Below are 19439 nucleotides of genomic sequence, written 5' to 3' on the forward strand. Positions count from 1 at the left end.
AGAAAGGATAACAGCAAGAAGAAATGCGAGACTCAAGACAAATGAAGGTCTAGAAGCTCGTCGACGTGTCCCTGTTTGCCCGTCGCTTGCGGTCATTATCGGATTGTGTGGTTGGAACACCATTTCGGATCGGATCTGCAGTGAGTTGCGCGATCCCTGCTCGCAGCTCTAGCTTGCTTTCAGCGACGCACCATTGAACAGCACTCACCTGTGGGACTGATAACTGAGAACCCTTCACACCCTTCACACCACCACGCTTTCATGTACAGATGCTGCTCACCATCCACCATCCTCTCACACATCATCAACATCTTCGCACCCGCCGCTGAAGCTTAGCGAGGTGTGCGCGGGCAAGGTACGTCGTCGAGGGTTTGTTTACAAGTTCCACCGCCCAGCCCCAACGCCGCAAACATCACAAGTAAATGCAGACGCGGTTCTCGCTCTCACCATGGCCTTTCACTGACTATTGTGACGTGCTTCAGACCCAATGCCCGCATCGCCGTCCCCGCAGACGCCTCGAAACCCCTCTCGTCAAAAGAAAGATGGTACGCCGAGCAACAGGAAGGAGCAGACCAGCGCATCGCCGAGTCCCCTCCGCACCATGAAGCCAGCCGACTTCGGAAAAGCCATTGGCATCGACAAACCCGCAAATGTCAAGGACAAGATTCGAAAATGGCAGATCGACCTCGAGGGCGACGACGCAGCTCCTGAGAATCTGGTCCCATCCGCGCTGGCTGACACCAACCCAGCGCCCTTGCCCAAGCTGCAGCCGACACCCAAGGGCACACCGCTAGACGAGAAGCCGAGTCTGAGACCTGCACACACACCCTCGAAATCAACAGATGAGCTTCCAGAGCGTCCGAAGAGCGCAAAAAAACCGGTGCACAACAAACTGGACGACGATCTGCGCATTGCGAGCGCCCCGAAGAAACGTGTGGTCAGCGACTCCCACTGGCGAACGAAGAAGTCTCCCCCAAAAGATGGCGCGACTCGGCCATCGCCAAAACAACTCCCTACCGCATGGGTCCGGCCTGCAGTGCGACGAACTGAAACATCTGAGGCCAAGGTCTCAACCCCCAGTCGCCCAGAGCCGAAGCCTCTGCTGCTATTTACAACCAGACCCACAGGCCCGCGGCCAAGAAGCGCAAAGCGGCGGAGGCCGTCACGGCCTTCGAGTTCAGGGAACGAGGAGCGGCCAAGTAGTAGCGGGTCAGGAAGTTCCAAAGGCGCGAGGAGCGGGGATGATGGTCTCGCATCACCAACCTCTCCCACCTCGGCCAATAAAGTGGAAAATGTCCCCAGGCGTCGACGACGACGTCGTCGCGGAGCAACCTCTCCGAGAGTGTCGCTGTCGACTGAAGACGGGGACCCCGTTAAAAGGAAGTCCATGCGGAAATCAGATGCGTTGTCAGCAGATGATGCCTCTGGCGAGATACCAGATGAGAGAAAATCTCCGCACTTTCAACCGTCTTTCAACGAAGACGGTCGAGAAAAGCGACGAAGCCACCATCGGAGGGAGCATACCCTCACCTCTCCAGAGGATCTCCCAAGAGATGCCCTGTCCAGTGGCCGACGCCGCTCGCACCGAAGATCACATCCATACGACTCGGAGTTCGAAATAACTACCCTTTCACACAAACCTACGATACCAGAGACTCCACCGAAACCACTAGGGAGCAGATTGGAAGCCTGGCTCAACACCACACCAGATCCATTCGTTGACGCGGATTCTCGGACACGGCGACCTTCAAAAGAGTCAATATCGACACTGGAGTTGTCGCATCGCAAGCCTGAGAAGAAAGATGCTTCTGAGACCATCGAGGTCACGAATGCGCCTCTTGAAGATGCCCTGGAGCGCAAGAGCGGCAGCAGGCGGCGCACAAGAACCCGGAGCTTGAGTTTCAAATTAGACACTGAGGCCTTGAACGATAAGCAATTATTAGCTCCCTCGACAGATCATACTGAGACTTCCTCCGTTAAGAAGGATGAAGAAATAGCTCCCAGCCTGACGCTAAGGCGGCGAGGTGCGAAACGTACACAACAATCCCCAACCAAGGATCGAGCAATATCTTCTCCGCTCTGTGAATCAACTGTGCTGGACGAAGATATTGCGTCTTCTGCTCCTCCCTCATCATCCGTCGAGGCTCCGACAATGGCACTTGAGAAATTGTCCCTACGGACTAAACCGGAGAACCCCGCAATGCGTCGCGTCTTCCCGTCGACTGGAAAGCGACTTTCAACGATCGCGTCCGTGGAGACTTTTGCGACAAAGATGCAAGCTGCGGCTCCTTCAGAGACCGTAGGCTCCGAACCAGTGGAGTCTGTTGAGCCAGTGGATGTAGTAACGGAGCCAAACAAAACTGCTAACGAGGCGCCTGCCTTGGAGTCTGAAGATCACTTCAATGCGGATACTCTTAATACTCTAAGTCGTAGGAGCACGAAGCGCAGACTTGCCAGCCATGCTGATTTGATATCGGTGCTGTCGATGCCCACGAGCAGGGCAGGCACAAAGAGTATCATGTCCGCTCGAAGCATCCGTACAAACAGGAGTCGCTTAGCAACTGCCACAACTAGCGATATCATGAGCGAGCTTGCTTCTGATGAAACCAAATATATGCGAGAGCTTCGGACGCTGGTTGACGGGGTCATTCCTGTCCTGCTCAGTTGTGTTTTGTCGAAATCTGATTCTGCCGTAGCAGCGGGATTGTTCAGTCCTTCCGCCTCGAAGGCAGATCCGAATAATGTCACAAAGCCAATAATAGACATGGGTATCTCTTTAGAGCGACTGAAAAGCTTACACAGACGCGTCCCGAAGGACGACCCTGATACCTTCCTTTCCTGGGCGCAGAGTGCGCAACGCGTGTACTTCGACTACATCAATTGCTGGCGGATGGGATTTCAAGATGTGGTGGTGAGCCTTGCTCCCGCTGATGAGGATCCTTCTTCATCTACTCCCGCTAAGGTTACCGATGGCACGGAGGACTCTGGCGCTTGGGATGAAGGTCTGCCGCAGAATGCGGAAGGCTACGTCGTAAATGGAGACGGGGAGAGGGTCGATGTCGCCTACATGCTTAAGAGGCCATTGGTTCGATTGAAGTATCTAGCCAAGAGCATCAGAGTACGTGTAGCCTTCCTTGTTCAGCATTATGGAGGGACGCTAACCATGTGCAGGGTATCAATCACGTAAAACCCTCCGAGAAAGCAGAAAATATGTCGAGCGTGTTCCAAGAATTGGTTGATGCTGCTCGCAAGCGCTCCAACGATGAGCGAGCTCGACTCGAGGACGAAGCGGCTGCAAACATAGATCCGACACGCGCAAGAGATCCGCGAAGCCTAGCGCCTTTGACCGGCGTGCGCATTGACCAGACCCGTTGTGTCAGGGCCAGAGACTATTTCGACTTGCACTTGATCCACTCCAGTGGCCAAGAAGTCGACTGTCGTGTGGAGTTGCTCCTTCGCGACAACGCCCAGGGCACAGGCAGCGGTGGAGATGTCCTATTATGCGAGGTTGACGGAACTGGCCGTTGGCTATTCTTGCCGCCAATTCAGCTCGGTCGCATCTCCGCGCGTAATGGCGACGTGAAAGGCGAGATCATTGTTATGATTCGCGGATATCATTCCGATGGAAAAGAATGGAGTGAGGTCTTTTCTCTGCAATCAGACTATGAGCAGGCTGGGTTTGAATGGGTTCAGATGTTGGGACTGAATCCAATACCACCCCAGCTGGAGGAGCTGAGGCAAACCCACAGCCTTGTCAATAAAACGCCACGGCCGACAAGCAGTGACGCCACTTCTTCTTTGGTCTCCACAGCAACAGGGTCGACGCCTCCACACAAGAGCCGTTCTCCAAGCCCTCACGAGATCCAAATTCCGATTGGAGAACAAGCCAGTGCTGCATCCAAACGGTGGGGCTTTGAGACGCCTGAAAGGGCCTCGAGGTCATCAGAGGCGTCGCCTACCACACCACCAAGTAGTGACGACTTGAGGCTGAGCAAAAAAGTTGCTGCAAGTCCAATATCGCTCTCATCGCCTGTCGACCCTCGCCTACGAGCTGAAGATGGCGTTCGCATCTCCACTCCTATACATGCAAGCCATTATGACGATAGCCAACTTGAGCGAACACCTCGAAGCCTCGATGAAGCAATGATGATGGCTGGGAGTGGTTCGCCGATCAGTCTTAAGCGGACCAGAGCGAAGAGACTTTCGAAAAATTCCTCCTCATCCCCAACTTGCTCCCGACCATCCAGACAAATTGTTCTTGATGATCCTTCGGGAGAGCCCAAGCAATCGAGGAAGTTATCCAAACGCCACCGATCCGAGCAGCCACACACCTCTCCAGCCTCGTTAGTGTCTCAGTCAAGCAAAGGCTTCAGTGTATGGATGCCGACATCGGAAGCAGAGTATTCCAGTGATTCTGATGAGGAATTTCCGGTAAAGGGAAAAATACGAGAGGAACCAAAGAGACTGGAAATGCATAGACGGGCATCGTCTGTGCCCTCAATGGACCTTCCCATTATTCCAAAGATTCGGAAGACAAGTCAGCCGAGTACTCCGGCCAGAGAGCCTTTCAAGGAGGAGTCTTCGGAGGCCAAAGAACCACCAGCATCTGCCCCTGCCAAATTAAAGAAGACTGTCCCAGAGCCAGTTACGGAGGGAGCTGAGAAACCTGAGGATGAAGACAAGCCACCACCGGTACCACCTCATCGATCACCAAGCCCTGCGACCCCAGTGACGCTTAAAGGATCCAATACGCCTTATTTCACGCCATCTCTCCCAGGCTACAAAACACGTCGAAGATCCTCATCACCTCTTAAGCATGAATACGAACCCTCCACGGCCACGGAGTCATCAACAGAAAGTGAGGAAGAGGTCTCGGCGGAAGAGGACGACCCGCTAACCGAGGAGTCATCTGACGATGAGCTTGAAGATGATGTGCCAACTCCTCTGATGCCAATTGGCCAAGCCAAGCAGTTCCCAAAAGTCTCTCCGCCAGCCTCCATCTACACTCTCCCCAACGGAACAATAACACCATCTCAATCTGCCTCTAACACGCCCTATAGGGCTGTTCCAAAGAGCTCTGGTCAAGCTTCGAAAACTATCGCGTCGATATTCAGTTGGTCTGACGCAGGTAAATGGGATAGTCTTCATCCCGATGAATGCAGTATTGTCGTTACACCAGGAAAGATCGAGGTTTTTGAGATTACGGCCGCACACTCAAAGCCCTTCCTAGCAGACGGTGATGAGATCATTCAACCTGGAGGACGCGCTCCCCTTATTGCCCTAGAGCTAACTCCTTTGGTTCCCATCCGCAAAGGAACTGCCATTGATATTACAATTCGCTCTCCACCAACCGCTGACTCTCGCATCAGAAGCGGTAATAACATCATGCTACGGAGTCGAAATCCCGCAGAATGTGCAGACCTTTACGCCATGATCAATCACGCTCGAATCAACAACCCGACGTACATTGCGCTCCAGAATGCACGAGGACCATATGGCCAGACTAGCTGGGCTGAGGCAATGGACCGTCAGAACGCAGCTCGATCTACCGCCGGTTCCTCAAGTAGTTGGCTTGCTGGTACGCTAGGTCGACGAAGCTCGTACCGAAAGTCCAGCACTCGGGCGGCCTCAATTTCAGCTGCCACGGAGTCCTCTGTTGGAACAATGAATACTGCCTTCAAGTCGGCTCTCAATCGCTTTAGCTTTGGCAAGAACGGTCGTTTCAATATCAGAGGCTCAACGCTTGGATCTCGTAGCACCAATAGTTTTGACTCCGGGTCAAATGGGTCGGGGTCCGGTACCAACACACCACCAAATCTCGAGCCAGGGCGAGCTCCCGGTGCTCCTGCCGGTATCACCAACACGAAATGCCGCCTCTATGAACGCGAGTCTTTTACAACTAAATGGCGAGACCAGGGAGCAGCACGTCTTACTATCATGCTTCCGGATCCTTCCGCCCCGCAGACGACTATGAGACAAGGCCAAGGTAGTCCCGGTGTCCGCAATCCCACCCTGGAGAAGCGAATTTTGGTCATGGGCAAGACGAAAGGCGAGACATTGCTGGATGTCACACTTGGAGAGAGCTGCTTTGAGCGCGTAGCGCGAACGGGTATCGCAGTTAGTGTGTGGGAGGATGTTGTCGGGCCTAATGGACAGATCGGGACTGTGGGTGCGGTCGGTGGTGTGAGTGGGGCCAGGGCGAGGGTTTATATGATTCAGGTACGTTCTTGCTTATTCCTCTGCATCTCAGGACAGCTGCTAACCCAACGAAATAGATGAAGTCGGAGCGTGAGGCTGCGTACTCTTTCTCTCTTCTCGGAAAACTCCGATACTAATAGGACGCGCACCCGCAGAGACGACATGACAGCGGCTTCTCTCGGCATCTTTTTTTTCAGCCAACCGTCTACACTACAGACACGATTTCTCTTTCCTGTGGATTTTTAGCGACTTCCATTTTCTCTTTCCTACCGCATGCAATGCATATACCTGTTTTCAGCGAGCGTCGGCGCATGCATGTTTTGTTCCGAAGTATCTTGCGGTTTTCTCACTCGATTTCGGAACTTCCACGGCTATACTAAGAGACTAATAGAGCTCTACTGCTTATCGAGCCAACACGATTTCTCCAAGTTCTTTCTTCGAGTCATGTCTCTGTCCCTTATTTAACTCTATCCACTTTTCTCCTCCAACCATTTCCTGAGGGCGATATTGCAAATACACTCACAGGTTTTGCATTTGGAATGTTTTCTTTTCTTCTTTATGTCTAGCTTTTAGCATTACGAGGCAGGTATTGGTTCTACTATTCAGCGTGCGTGCAGATCCGGGACATTTCTTTCTGGCACTGGAACTGGTCTCAGGGGCTTTGGCAATAAGGGCTGACGCTGGCGTAGCAGCAGGGGCTCCATAGATAGGCGGTGTACTGGTCCGGGGAACGGGAAGCCGGGGGCGTGTATAAGTAATAATACTATGTGTTCGTCTCATCAAAGTCTCAAGACCGATATTGCAATTTGATGCTTGAGTACCTTCGCTAGTGGATGTACAGAAACGCCCTTAAGGTAATTTACCTCTTCGTGTAAGTGGTTCGGTATGGAATACTCACTAGAGATGATTACTTACAACTTGGACGTATGTAAAAAGTACTTCCAATTGTGTCTTTCAGCGTCAAATGATTAGGCAATGGGTGCTCGCGCTAACAACGGGGACCCACTAATCTATCTGCACACAATTTCTTAAGGAAAGCTAAATATTAGACTACTCTCAATAGAATTAGTCGACAACAGAGTAAGCGTTCTATTGTTGGGCCTCCTATTTATCAACGTATGAGCAGTGCTCTAAGCTACTATGAAATGCACGAAACGAGTAGTACAGAGGCCGGTCAGAAAAGAATGCGCGACGACTTTCGAGCCCCATGGCAATAATTAAGGCGCACTCCCAGTTCAAAATCTGTAAGCCGCATCTGCATGCCATTGGAAGTCCTCGAAGCTAAGAATATCTCTTGATGACAAACACCAAGCCTACCTGCAGTGCAACGCACACGTCACAAGTGCTCACTAGTATCAGAAGCAGAGTCAGTTCGGTTGCTAACCTACATAATCCATAAAACCCCCTAAGAGATTCTCCCGCAGTTATCGATATCATAGCATAGCAAAATGTCTGAAGTTCTCGAACACGCGATTCCCGAATACCTCCAACAAGAAAGAACCAAACCCTCTAAGCTTCCAGCCAGTTATGTCCCTCCGTTTCCAGCATACGTATCCCGATACCCTCGCTCCATTAAGGAGATTGTCATGGCCATCATCGGCGTGCAATATCGGTCCAAAGACCTCGACGATGGCGTAGTAATCTCCCAACTATCGGAATTCATGACGGCATCATCGTCCAAATCCATCCAGCCAACTTCCTGGGAGCTGGCGTCTGTCACAGATCAGGCTGGGGCTTACAACGTTGCTATTATTGCATATTGGCCAAGCGCAGCCACGCACAAGGAGTGGGGTTCTGCCTCAGGATTTGAAGCATGGTGGCAGGGACTAGAGGCAGGAGAAACTCACGGCTGGTTCTTAGAAGTCCTTTCACCATCCATGGATCGCTGGGAAGATGTGTATTCTGGTAACGAGGCCATAGAAGGAGCTGCACACATGCGCGAAGGAGTCAGTGGTCCTATCCACGAGCACGCGTATTGGGGAAGCATGCGGGATCGGATTCCGGCGGCTCAAACGGACGACCTTGCTGGTGAAGCCGTCGGAAGCTCCACGCTGGATGGCGGAAAGACTGCCAGCCGTGTCCAGGTCCCTGGACGAAAGAACTTAGCCGTCATTCGCTCCGGCCAAGATTGGTCGGCAACCCTCCCCGAAGAGCGCAGATTATATCTAGAAACGATGCATCCCGTCCTCCTGAAAGGCATGAATTTCCTGCGAGACCACGGTTCCGAGATAGGCTGCTACAGCTGCCGTCTAATGTCCATTATCGACGCGGGAACCCAGAAACCGGATAAGGATCGCACGTTTGGGCTGGCGTACTTCGACGACTTGGCTTCATTGGAGAAGTGGAGTAGAGAGCATAAGACGCATCTAGATATTTTTGGAGGGTTCTTGCAGTATGCTAAGAAGCTGAATAATGAGATTTCGCTGGAAGTTTTTCATGAGGTGCTAGTTTTGAGGCCAGAACAGCAGTATTTTGAGTATATAGGTTGTCACACGGGGACTGGGATGCTTGCTGCTTTGACGAAATGAGGAAGCGGGTTGTAGCGTGTAATTGGGCGCTTTGTACCCTGTAGTGCATTGAGTCTTGCGGGATGACCTTGGATTATCTCGCATCCATCTTCATTTACTTACCCCTGATATTGTTCTTGTACCTTGTTAAGCTTTTCCCAACACTTGAGTCTAACGCTTCACTGACTGTGATCCCAACACTGTGTTCAATTTCCAAATTTACGACTTCCCATATCTCCTTACCCATATCCTCCATGCTCCTCTTCAATTACTGTAACACCATTTGACAGCCGCCACATCAGCGCCTATCATACTTAGTAAACTCGTGGCAAAACCCTGAGTCCAGATGAGTACCGATAGTCAACATAAGTGGTCGCTCTGCATCCGGCACCGGGGAGGCATCAGGGGGGAGCCTGAGACGCGTGTTTGCGGTCATTAATTGTGGACAGCGGTGGGGACGTCGACACTCGCATCTATAGATTTTGACATGCCAAATTGGTATCATCGTCAAAACGCTGGAGACAAAATGGGCGGGGCCGTAAAGGACCCCTAAGCTCTTGGTATAGTGCTCCGCGATGTTATTGTCAGAACTCCATGTACGACTCTCGCAAGGTGCTCGTAGCTGCATATCCTTGTATACGAAATCTGCCTCGATGTGAAGACTCCCTGTAAACCAAATTGGTCAGAGACGAGCACTCAGATCGATCCAGTGGGATAAATTTTGGCGCACAAACTGTATTTACCATGCCGGAACTCCGCTCTGGGACTGGCTTCCCAATATCCTGGCCTCCTTGTTCTTCCTTGCTTTCTGCGCCTTTGCACCGCCGCGTCTCCCTCAATTCCTAGCCATTCAAGTAAGGGGGAGTAGTTGAAGGAACGAAGGCCGTTGGGATTTAGACTCTTTTCTGTATGATTTGTGGGCTGTAGATACTGGTAGGGAGTTATGGGGGCAGCGGAGTTGAGGTGGAAGGAGTAGAATTGGCGAAATAGTAAATGAATAGGTGGCAAAATTAACCAGTTACCACTTGCAGTTGATGGTGTGGGTGTAGTGAAACTGATGACTAGAGTGTATGTGAATTTGACATTTAATGAATGTAGTGATTTATGTGACTAAAAACTAAGCAATCCTCCGTTTTGTGGAAGGAATTGTAAGGATGAAAAGGGCGGAAGACTAGCCGTTAAATGAAACGTCAGAAACAATTCCAACATTAGAGTGAGCCGTACGAAGATAAGCCCTAGTTAACTGTTGGAGGAGACGTGTTTGAGTGTTGAACGCGAGTCTCTATGTCGTAAGCAACAGTGAACAAAACATCCCCCCCTGGGTACTGTAAAGTCGCCCACCCTAGTTTGCGAAAATACCGTCGCAAATTTCCCGCTCATACTCTAAGTCAGGTTGGAACTCCCAGTAGAGGCTCTCAGGGTCACTAGCCATTTTGAAGGTATATGCCGCCGCTTCGTCATCAACGAATATCTTTGGAATGCCATTGGCAGCGGCAGCTTCGACCATCAGCTGGACCTCACAGGAGCGCTCCATGAGAGTGTAGAGATACGCAGCCTCGTCAACTGTGCCTCCTACGGTCTATCATTGTCAGCTGGGTATACCCCCTTAATTCGGTAGGATGCTTGGGATAAACGTACTAAAAGCCCGTGATTTCTCAAGATCATACCTTTCCCATTTGGGCCTAACGCAGCTGCAAGACGCTTACCTTCGGCCTCGTCCAGTACAACGCCACCGAATTCCTCATAAACAGCCTGGGCTTCGCCATACATATAGCAGATATCCTGATTGATCATCTCAAGCTTCCTGCCAAATGCACTCCACGCCTTCCCCGCCTTCCCATGACAATGACATGCCGCATGTACATCAGGCCTGGCTTTGTGCACAGCGGAGTGGATCCTGGTTGGAGTTGAGCACAATTATTTGTTAGGGGATCAGGTGGACCCATCACGTACAAAAACCCAGCTGCGTTGGCCGGTCGAGAAGTGTTGCCTCCTACTACCTTACCATCGTAGTCGACAAGTATCATATCAGATGCTTTCAGTGTTGCGAAATGTTTGCCGAGAGGATTCGTCCAGAAGGTGTGGCAATTCTCTGGATCACGTACGGAAATGTGGCCGGACATGCCTTCTGTGAAGCCTTTGCGAGCAAAGACACGGAAGGCGCCTGCCATGTGTTCTAGAATCCACGCTCGATGCCTGTCCATGGAAGAGAAGATGGGGATGCCGGGGAGGCAGACTCCTTGCGATATGGCCTGAAGCGGGCTGAGTCCCTGGGCGGGCTTCTCTTCACCTTTTGAGACCAGCTGCTTCATCTGTGGGACGACTATTGATTCGGCGGGGACAGCGGATGGAGCCATTTTGTAGGCTGAATTCTACGAGAGGGCGTAAGAGGATTTACAGACGAGATGGAGGATCCTAGAAGAAGCTCTTCCTGCTTCCTGTCAAGGACTTGACATGTCCACAAGTGATACGCTTCATAACGAATGAGGCTGCCGGGAAGGCAGTGTCCGATATACTTCCGAATCCATCGCAATTGGGAAGGTATTTCCCAAAGGTGGGGGACATGGTCGAGTTTGTCTGATGTTGAGATGAGTGCTGATACGTTCATCCCGAAGCGGGGTTCGCGCGGCAGACGCCAAGGGACACCCAGGTAATGACAAAGCTTTGATGGTATATAAAAGGCCGCCTCGACCTTCTTAGACGTTCAAATGAGAGGGAAAAGGAGCTTTTGAGACGGCGAGCGTCCAATATTCTATACCTGAGTAATGTCTCCAAAATAACGAGGGGTAAATGAATGTATATATGGGAACGCATACAAAAATCTCAGTCCATAATTAAGGGGCCCTAACGCCAGTGCATGCCGGAGTAATAGTTGTGGATAAGATTCCACCCTTACCCCAGAAACAACTTACAGCTCTCCAGCCAGTTAGTGCATGACAGGACTTCGCAGTTGTGGCGAGATCGCGCGAGGCTGCTGGAGCCATTAGGTGAGGGGGCTACGAGATGAAGTTGAAAGAAGCGGTATGAGGGGACGCACTTTTCGATATCTAGCCATTAGGATCGTGGAAAGGAAGGCTAAGGAAGACAAAGATGTGCATGGAGATGAGCGAGTGGTGGGAGAGACATTGAAGCTCGAAAAGCCGCGGCTGTGGCTGGGTGGCTGTGCACCTAGGGCATCTCAACTCAGGTCTCAACCTGCTTCCTGCGCCACCACTCCGAACTCATCCCCAGCCTGCACTATCGCCAGCAGCTCTTCAATGTACCCACCAAGCAGACCGTATTCACCTCCAAATTTCGGCCTCGCGTCTCTTCCCACATCCGCCGACCGTAACGATCAGCACTTTCTGCGCCCGAAATCACCTCCCCTCTTAGGCCTTCAACAGTGCCTCCTAAGAACGAATTCAAGTCCCTAACACTTCGACTATTTTTGAATAATGAAAGGTCACCTAAATGCTCGAAATCTTGAGAACTGCAGCAACCTGTGCCGAGCTGCTGTCAGCTCGTGCTCGGCTATACATTCCAAGCCCCATGTTTTCTGACCGGAAGGGTGTGAGGTGGCGCTACCGACCCGTCGTGCGCAGCTGCGTGTTTCTGCTGCGCAAATCAAGTTCATTACACAAAATGTCTTTTCTCTTCCACCAAACCTCCCACACTTCCCATTCTTTCGCATAATCTGTATTACTGCGCAAGGAATTGCTCTGACACTTTGGTCCTACCCTATTCCAACAAGCCGCTATTCCCGCCCGAAACCCAGCAAAAATGGCGGAAGTTGCAAAAAACAAGTACCAGGCACCAGCTGACTCCATAGCGCGATCGCAGGAGGAGACAGCTATGGGCAGTGTTAGGATACGACTACGGATCTTAGATAGTACCGAAATCGACTCAAGTTCAATTATCGAAACAGATGCTAACAATTGCTCAAGTAAGTCAATGTTCCTCATTCATGTTCTCAATTCTACTAACGCTTTGACTGGCTAGATGCTGGGGCGGATATCATACTCCAGAACTACTACCTGTCGTCTTCTTCAATAGGCAAAGCAGATTCTGCCTTTTTGGATGCGACAGACGGTGCTCTGCACAATATCGATTACCCTCCTCGACGTCCTGAGATATTTTCTGATGAGTTGTCATTCGACCAGACCAATATCGATGAACGGCAATGGCCTGAATGCCCTGTCGAGAACGACAAACCCATCATTACTTGCGCTGTGGCGAAACCACGTCTGACGAAAGAGGAGCACTACGTTCTCGAGTCCCATTTCCAGAAAGAACGCAAGCCTAGTACCCCGACCAAGAGAAGCTTGGCGGAGACTCTTGCAATTCCTGTAGACAATATCAACGTTGGTGGCCCCCAGGCCCCGATACAAACTCTCTAGAATTGTGCTAATCACCCCCTAAGAACTGGTTTCAAAATCGAAGAGCCGCGGACAAGTTAAAATCGAAAACAGGAACCAAAGATGCCACAGTGGAGGGTATGGCAACGTGCCTGTATAGCCCACTCCCAGCTACAACGAGCGACATCCGATGTCCAACGCATCCAGCCCTTGATTGGAATTTCATCACGCAACATGGCCCGAAACCTAAGCTCTCTACAATCTCAACATGCCCAAGTCTCACAAGCGGAAGCACATCGACCAGCCGAAATTCCTCAACGAGGTCGACCAAATCTCTCAGGTGGACTGAACGTGATAGTCCTGCCCGTGGAGTGAATCCGGACATCCTAAGTGTTTTTGACTCGGGATGTAGCGAAGATCTAGAAAGTTCGGGTTTCCACTCGCTGACTAATTCCACCGACCGCCCTATAAAATGTCCAATACAGACATGCGAATACCATTTGAAGGGCTTTGCAAGAGCTTATGACCAAATGCGACACACCTGCACCCATTACAAGGGCCGCATAGTCTGTGGATTCTGTCCGGGATCCGGTACCACGATAGAGAAGGCTTTCAACCGCCACGATGTGTTTTCGCGCCACCTGCTCAGCGTCCATGGTGCACACCGACTACCAACATCTTCAACAGCTGCGAAGCAGATGTCGCCGTCACGAAGGACACAGGCAAAGACTCGAAGGGGAGAGCTGTACAAGACTGGCGAATTCAAAAAACCACAAAAACCATTCGAAAGGGAGATTCTTGCACAGTGTACCTTATGCTCGTTACCTTTCGACCCCCAAGGGATGTATGAGCATCTTCTAGGCTGTGTTCTTCGTTGTGTGACAGAAGGTACTAGCGCCGAAAGTAATGAACCACCAAGAATCCCCATGGAATTCAACGATCCTACCGGGAATGCTCGTCGAACTGATTCGGTCATCACTCGTGATGAGACAACAGAAATTGGTGCTACTACAAGCGATTGTCTAGAGAGTCTTGACTTAAGACCTGAGGCAAGCTCAACTCCGGAACCAGCTACGAGTTCTCAACATGATACCAAAACGAATACTCTCCTCGAACCGAATACAGACAACGACTACCCAAGTTCCAGCGCAAGATCTTCCAGAAGCACGACTACCCTTTCTGAAACCGACGATTTGAGACCACAGGAAATTACAACACCTTCTCGTTGTCCCTCGCCGACAACCTCAGACGAAATCAATTCTTCTGACGAAGAGACTGATTGGACAGAAGACACATCAGCCCTTTCACCTCAGAGTGAGCCAGATGTACGGATCCAGCCGGTGCTCTCACCAATCAAACACGAACTCATTGATGAGATCATGAAGGAGTTCCACCTTCAATTTGACAAGTATTCGGCTCATATTCAATCATGCAATGGAGAAAGCAGCCACAGCAGCTCTCAAAGCACTTCTAGGCACTCATCTTCGAGTGGAAGCTCTGCAGACTCTTCCCACGTGTCCCGGAAGCGAAGCCTTAGCAACCGGTCAACCCCACCACCTAATCGCGATGGTGACAATGGAGATGACCCAAATAAGCGTCGAAGACCTGACTCAAAGCGCTGTGGAAAAGACGCCGTTCTAGAGCGGCGATTTGCGTGTCCGTATTACAAGCGAAACCCTGGACGGCACCAGACCTTCACATCGTGTCGAGATCCCGGGTTCAATACCGTCGCTCGTTTGAAGTGAGTATGCGTTCACAAGTGAGTTTTGCATCTTGCTAATCTCTTTAGGGAACACCTTTATCGCCGACATCTTCTTCCAATTCAATGCAATCGATGCTGCTCTACTTTTCCGAACGAGCCCTCCCTTCGCGAACACCAGCGCGACCCACGTGGTTGCGAGATTCAAGAACAAATCCCATTGGAAGGATTCGACAAGGATCAGGAGAGAAAACTGAAAAGTAAGAAGAGAAACCTCGGGTTTCTGACCGAGGAAGATAAATGGAAGGGTGTATACCGAATCCTGTTTCCTGACGACAATGAAGAGAACATGCCGTCGCCGTGTAAGCACATGTCATAATTTCTCATTGATTTAAGCTCATTATTTCCAGATATTGATTACCGTGTTTCCTCGGAAAACACTCTTCAAGGGGAATCATCCAACATTACCCGCTTCCAAGAGTTCTCTCGACTCGAACTCCCGCGCCTTGTTCGTCGTACCCTTGAAATTGTCGTTGAACAAGAAGCACAACCATTAGAGGAGAAACTGAAGGATCGACTCGTCGATATTGTCAAGGAGTGCTAGACGCAGTTGATATCCATCTTCCAAGGCGTTGAAGGTACGATTGAGGAGCCGGCGACTCTAAGCTCGACACCCGGGCCCAAGCCTTCACAGCATAGACTTGAAACTCCGTTTGATTTCCCATGGCAAAACATAGACCCCTTGCCTAATCTCAACCTTACACCAGCTACAGATAAGTCGAACGTAGACGTATGCACCTCTCTGAAGGAGCAAACGGAACCGTCTCCTGTTGAACATATTACGGATTCTCCAGACTCGGGCTATGACTCGACTTGGGCCAGCACACTGCCACAAGATATGTCGTTCGAGTTTCCCTTCTTCCCTGACTTAGGGCACGTGGTCGCCGGGGACTATTGCGGTTTTGATGACAGTCAAAGTTTCAATTTGGACCCGTCCACTTGGTCATTCGATGACGCGGTGCAGGCGATGGGTCCTCCATTAACCGACACCGCACAATCTCGAAATTAGCTTTAGGAAAGATTCGTTTTCATTCTCAAGAGAAAAAGCAAAAGGGCTAGGAGAAGGAGAAACGGAATTGTGTGATGGGGATCGCGGAATTGGGGTAACTGGGGTTATAGAAACTTTCGTATTCCTAGTGTTGCTGTTGGGAAGCTCCAGTCTCCTGGCGAGTTCTGCTGTACCTTCGGTAAACAAGGACACTATTTAATCTCACTACTTAAGGTTGCCTTTTGTGTGAATCAACCAATGTGGATGAGGCTCATTAGGAGGCAGGGGTCTTGAAGCATCTCACTAACTCTGGGGAGCTAGCGCCTTCTGAGTCACGTGATACATGAGGCTTCGCAACCTTGCCACTCTTTGCACTCGCTAGATTTGCCTTTTAGTATTCTATTAACCACTAATTTGACAGCTTTTTGGAGCTTTCCTTAGCTTGCTACAGACTTGCGATAAGCTGTTTAGTGGGAGTAATTGGAAGCCCCAGCGTTCAGCGTGGATGAAAATCGACAATTGCGGTGATGGGTGTGTTAACGGCGAGGTTGCATCGGCTTTGCCGGTCATCGGCGACCACAAGAGCGTATACGAGCGCGGCTGAACAACATTTCTCTGAGAAAAATGCAAATCTGGGAAGGTTCCCTGCAAACAAGCTTTTTCTTTTCTTGGATGTCAGACGGCCTTACCAAATTCGGTTTCGTGATGTTCGCCACACTTGCCCAAGCAAGGCTGGCGCCTTTACAGCCTCAACATTGCCTCCCTAGGTAGTTTTATGATGCTCGTACTGCAGTGCATATAAGACCCGCGTGCGTTCCTCTTAAGTTATGATATCGCCATCACCAGGATGTCAAACTTGACTCAAACCCCCGCCCAATTCGACAGTTGAATAAAGACATTTTCGACAACGACATGCATATCTTCTCGGCCGCCACGGCTGGCTTCGTAGCGGTTGCCTCCCTCGCAACCCCAACACTCTCCACTCCTCTGCAAACTAGCGAATTGTCCCCCCGTGATCTTGCTGGAAAATGTACGAATGGACAAACAATATGCGGTTGGGCTCTAGTTCAAAAAGGTGAGGACCCAAAATCCCCTTGCATCATTCCTCGCTGCTTGCCAATCTCAAGAGTCTTCCTCCTTGTTTCTCTCTATCAACCCCTTCTTCCCACCACTCGTTTCGATGAGCACCTGAGAGCTGACAGAACACGCAATAGGCTGGAGTCCGAACAACCTGCAAATATGGTGTAATGGGCGATGCAATCCCAACAGCGGCGACGTGTGGAACACGCTATGGCAGTGCACGGGTGATTGGTCGGCTGTACCATTGCATCTTTGCGGGGGAGAGAATAGCTGTGTGATTGATAAATTTAACTGGGCGTACACGTGTAGAGGCGGCAGTTGCTAGGGCTCTAGGGAAAGGGCGGATGCGGAATACTTAGGAGGACTGCGGAGTGGGGAGATGTTCGCGGACGATAGACTAACGAAGCAGATTTCATCGTACGTCTCGGCGCATAATCAAGACTCCTTCTTATAGAATCAAACCTACCTCGAAAGAATAATATCAACCAACTTATCGGATGGATCCAGTCCAATACTTTTGCTCTAGACTCAATACTGCTTCTGCGCGATTGTATACTGTATATTATTAAGTGTTAATCTACTATACATGTCCACTTTGTTATCCGCTCTCACGATATTAAACCCGACTGTCTTCAAATCTCTCTATTTCTGACTAGAGGCGGTCTTGTTAACTTTAAAATCCTCAATTATGTAGCTAAGACCAAGTGTCATCGCTTTAGAAAGCCGCAGGATTTCTCAGAACTGCTGTCGTTGGATCCACACTAGCCTGTGCAGCGCCATACCTTCATACACGAATAGCAATTGGAAGGGGGAGAAATAAACAATATGACAAGTCGAAAGCCAGGATGAACGGGAGTCTGGTATCACGGCAATCCCGCAGATAAATACCTCCACTGGCTTCCAAGAGAACCTCCGAATGCAGATTTAAATGGCATCACAGCAATAACCAGCGCATTGATTGCTAATCGAACCCAATTTTAGCTGAGCCTAGCACCAGCGGACACACCACAGCGGCACCAGGAAATCAACCGTCCGTGTCCTTCAAGATCCGGGACCAAACTTCCAGCACCCCAAGAGCACAAAACCTCGTTGAGCCTATCTTTTGAAACATGAAGACGTTTACAGTCAAACCCCGCCAAGCCGATCACCCGCTAAGCTAATAACCTTAATATCGCGATAATTTTTTTGTGCCTTAATTATCCCCCTATACAAATTAATTAATACCTTACCCCCTAATATATTAGCTGCAAAACACTAAAATATTACTTTACTAAAATTAACAAGTAATAGCTTGCAGGATTATAAAAGAACAGCGCAGAGCTCTTAGAAGCTAGTATAAAAGTTAAACACCTTAACTATGCTATAAAGACTGTATACAGTAGTTCTTATAGCAGTACAACTATAGAATTAGTTAGTTAATAGTCTCTAAGTTACTAAGTAGTATGTTTAACAATATTAACTAACCTAATCTCTCTTAGCAGCCTTTATTAGCAGTGCAACATATAACTAGTAATTAGCTAATTCTTAACTTAATACTTTTTTAGTAGTTCTAGTTAATAGAAGCTTGCAGAGCTTATATTACTAGCAACCTGCTTTTTAAGAAAGCACATAAGATCTAGCTGTAGATTAACAAGTATTAACATCTACTTTTTTTAAAGTTTAGCTAGGGCTAGCTATATTAGTTCTAGCAGCGCTTTAATATTAAGTTTTAACAGCGCTATAGTAAGGCTAGATCTGTAGACAATACTATAGCAGAGAAGGTAATAAAATTAGTTTAAACAATCTATAGCAAGTATGCTAAAGAGAATATATATAATATAAATAAAACAAAGTTATTTTAGAAAAATATACTAGTAAGAGGGCTATTAACCTAGCCTCTACCTAGAGTTAAAAAGTTAAAGTTAAGGATTACTATAGTATGCTGTACTAATATAACTAGCTCTTATTAGCTATCTTTATAGCTTATTAGCTATGCTAAGCAGCCTTAACCTCTCTGTGGTATTAATCTCTAAGCGCTTAATATATATTAGTGTGTAAATAAAAAGGCATAGATAAACTTAACACTTATAGCTAAGTAGTTAATATATTTTTATAGCAGTGTTACAGCTTAGCTAATTCTCCTCCTTATAGACAACTTTAAGGCTTACATTTAAGGCCTATAGCAGGCTTCTTTACTATTCTATATCTGTGTTGCCTTTCTTTTACTAAATACAACAAGCCTATATTAACCTCTTAATTAAAGGATTATCTAGAATCTAAAGACCTACTATAAGAAATACTAGCTTTAATTTATAGTAAAGGAGTATAAGGCTAGCTATAACTCTTTATTAATAATTACACTTTAAAACACGCTTTAATAGCTGCGCATTGCTTAGATAGACAATATATTAAGCTTAATAATATATAATTGCTTCTGCTGCAGTACAGTTATCCTACTACAGGTACTGCAGCTACCCCTCTAGCTAGAACTAGACCTCTTAGGCCTATACAATCGTACGCAGGAGGCTAGCTAGATATAAGATATAATAAGCCTTAGTAACTTCCTTAATCTAATTAATAAGGACACTAATATT

General features: G+C 49.1%; 5 protein-coding genes across 5 annotated transcripts; 3 read left to right on the plus strand and 2 right to left on the minus strand.

Moving 5' to 3' along the window:
- Positions 1 to 330: 330 nt before the first annotated feature.
- Positions 331 to 6526, plus strand: BDR25DRAFT_39659 (uncharacterized protein). The gene is made up of 3 exons (XM_033698446.1): positions 331 to 3118; positions 3172 to 6219; positions 6276 to 6526. Exons 1-3 carry the CDS (start codon positions 488 to 490, stop codon positions 6333 to 6335), a joined length of 5739 nt encoding a protein of 1912 aa, XP_033546637.1. The 5' UTR covers positions 331 to 487; the 3' UTR covers positions 6336 to 6526.
- Positions 6250 to 7464, minus strand: BDR25DRAFT_394166 (uncharacterized protein; the record flags this gene model as incomplete). Its single annotated transcript, XM_033698290.1, has 8 exons — positions 6250 to 6633; positions 6674 to 6716; positions 6778 to 6796; positions 6825 to 7024; positions 7062 to 7095; positions 7138 to 7186; positions 7250 to 7302; positions 7350 to 7464. 8 exons carry the CDS (start codon positions 7462 to 7464, stop codon positions 6601 to 6603), a joined length of 546 nt encoding a protein of 181 aa, XP_033546638.1. The 3' UTR covers positions 6250 to 6600.
- On the plus strand, positions 7361 to 8824 carry BDR25DRAFT_288212 (phenylacetaldoxime dehydratase). Its single transcript, XM_033688377.1, has 2 exons — positions 7361 to 7442; positions 7496 to 8824. The coding sequence occupies exon 2, from the start codon at positions 7647 to 7649 to the stop codon at positions 8724 to 8726; it is 1080 nt and encodes a 359-aa protein (XP_033546639.1). The 5' UTR covers positions 7361 to 7442; positions 7496 to 7646; the 3' UTR covers positions 8727 to 8824.
- Positions 8825 to 10047: 1223 nt separating this feature from the next.
- Positions 10048 to 11062, minus strand: BDR25DRAFT_227598 (class II aldolase/adducin domain-containing protein; the record flags this gene model as incomplete). Its single annotated transcript, XM_033685250.1, has 3 exons — positions 10048 to 10284; positions 10344 to 10602; positions 10659 to 11062. 3 exons carry the CDS (start codon positions 11060 to 11062, stop codon positions 10048 to 10050), a joined length of 900 nt encoding a protein of 299 aa, XP_033546640.1.
- A 3764-nt stretch (positions 11063 to 14826) lies between these two features.
- Positions 14827 to 15342, plus strand: BDR25DRAFT_227736 (uncharacterized protein; the record flags this gene model as incomplete). The annotated part of the gene is made up of 2 exons (XM_033685257.1): positions 14827 to 15100; positions 15149 to 15342. Coding segments are annotated over 2 exons (468 nt in total), but the record flags the coding sequence as incomplete, so codon positions are not given.
- Positions 15343 to 19439: the final 4097 nt, after the last annotated feature.

The sequence above is a fragment of the Lindgomyces ingoldianus genome (genome assembly GCF_010093535.1).
Source record: "Lindgomyces ingoldianus strain ATCC 200398 unplaced genomic scaffold BDR25scaffold_19, whole genome shotgun sequence".
Classification (NCBI taxonomy): Eukaryota; Fungi; Ascomycota; class Dothideomycetes; order Pleosporales; family Lindgomycetaceae; genus Lindgomyces; species Lindgomyces ingoldianus.

Excerpts from the sequence above, each read along its gene's own strand:
- BDR25DRAFT_39659 (XM_033698446.1), top strand. The coding sequence starts at position 488 with ATGCCCGCATCGCCGTCCCCGCAGACGCCTCGAAACCCCTCTCGTCAA. Across the intron at positions 3,119-3,171 it reads ATCTAGCCAAGAGCATCAGA|GGTATCAATCACGTAAAACC; the intron begins GTACGTGTAGCC and ends AACCATGTGCAG. Across the intron at positions 6,220-6,275 it reads CGAGGGTTTATATGATTCAG|ATGAAGTCGGAGCGTGAGGC; the intron begins GTACGTTCTTGC and ends CCAACGAAATAG.
- BDR25DRAFT_288212 (XM_033688377.1), top strand. The coding sequence starts at position 7,647 with ATGTCTGAAGTTCTCGAACACGCGATTCCCGAATACCTCCAACAAGAA.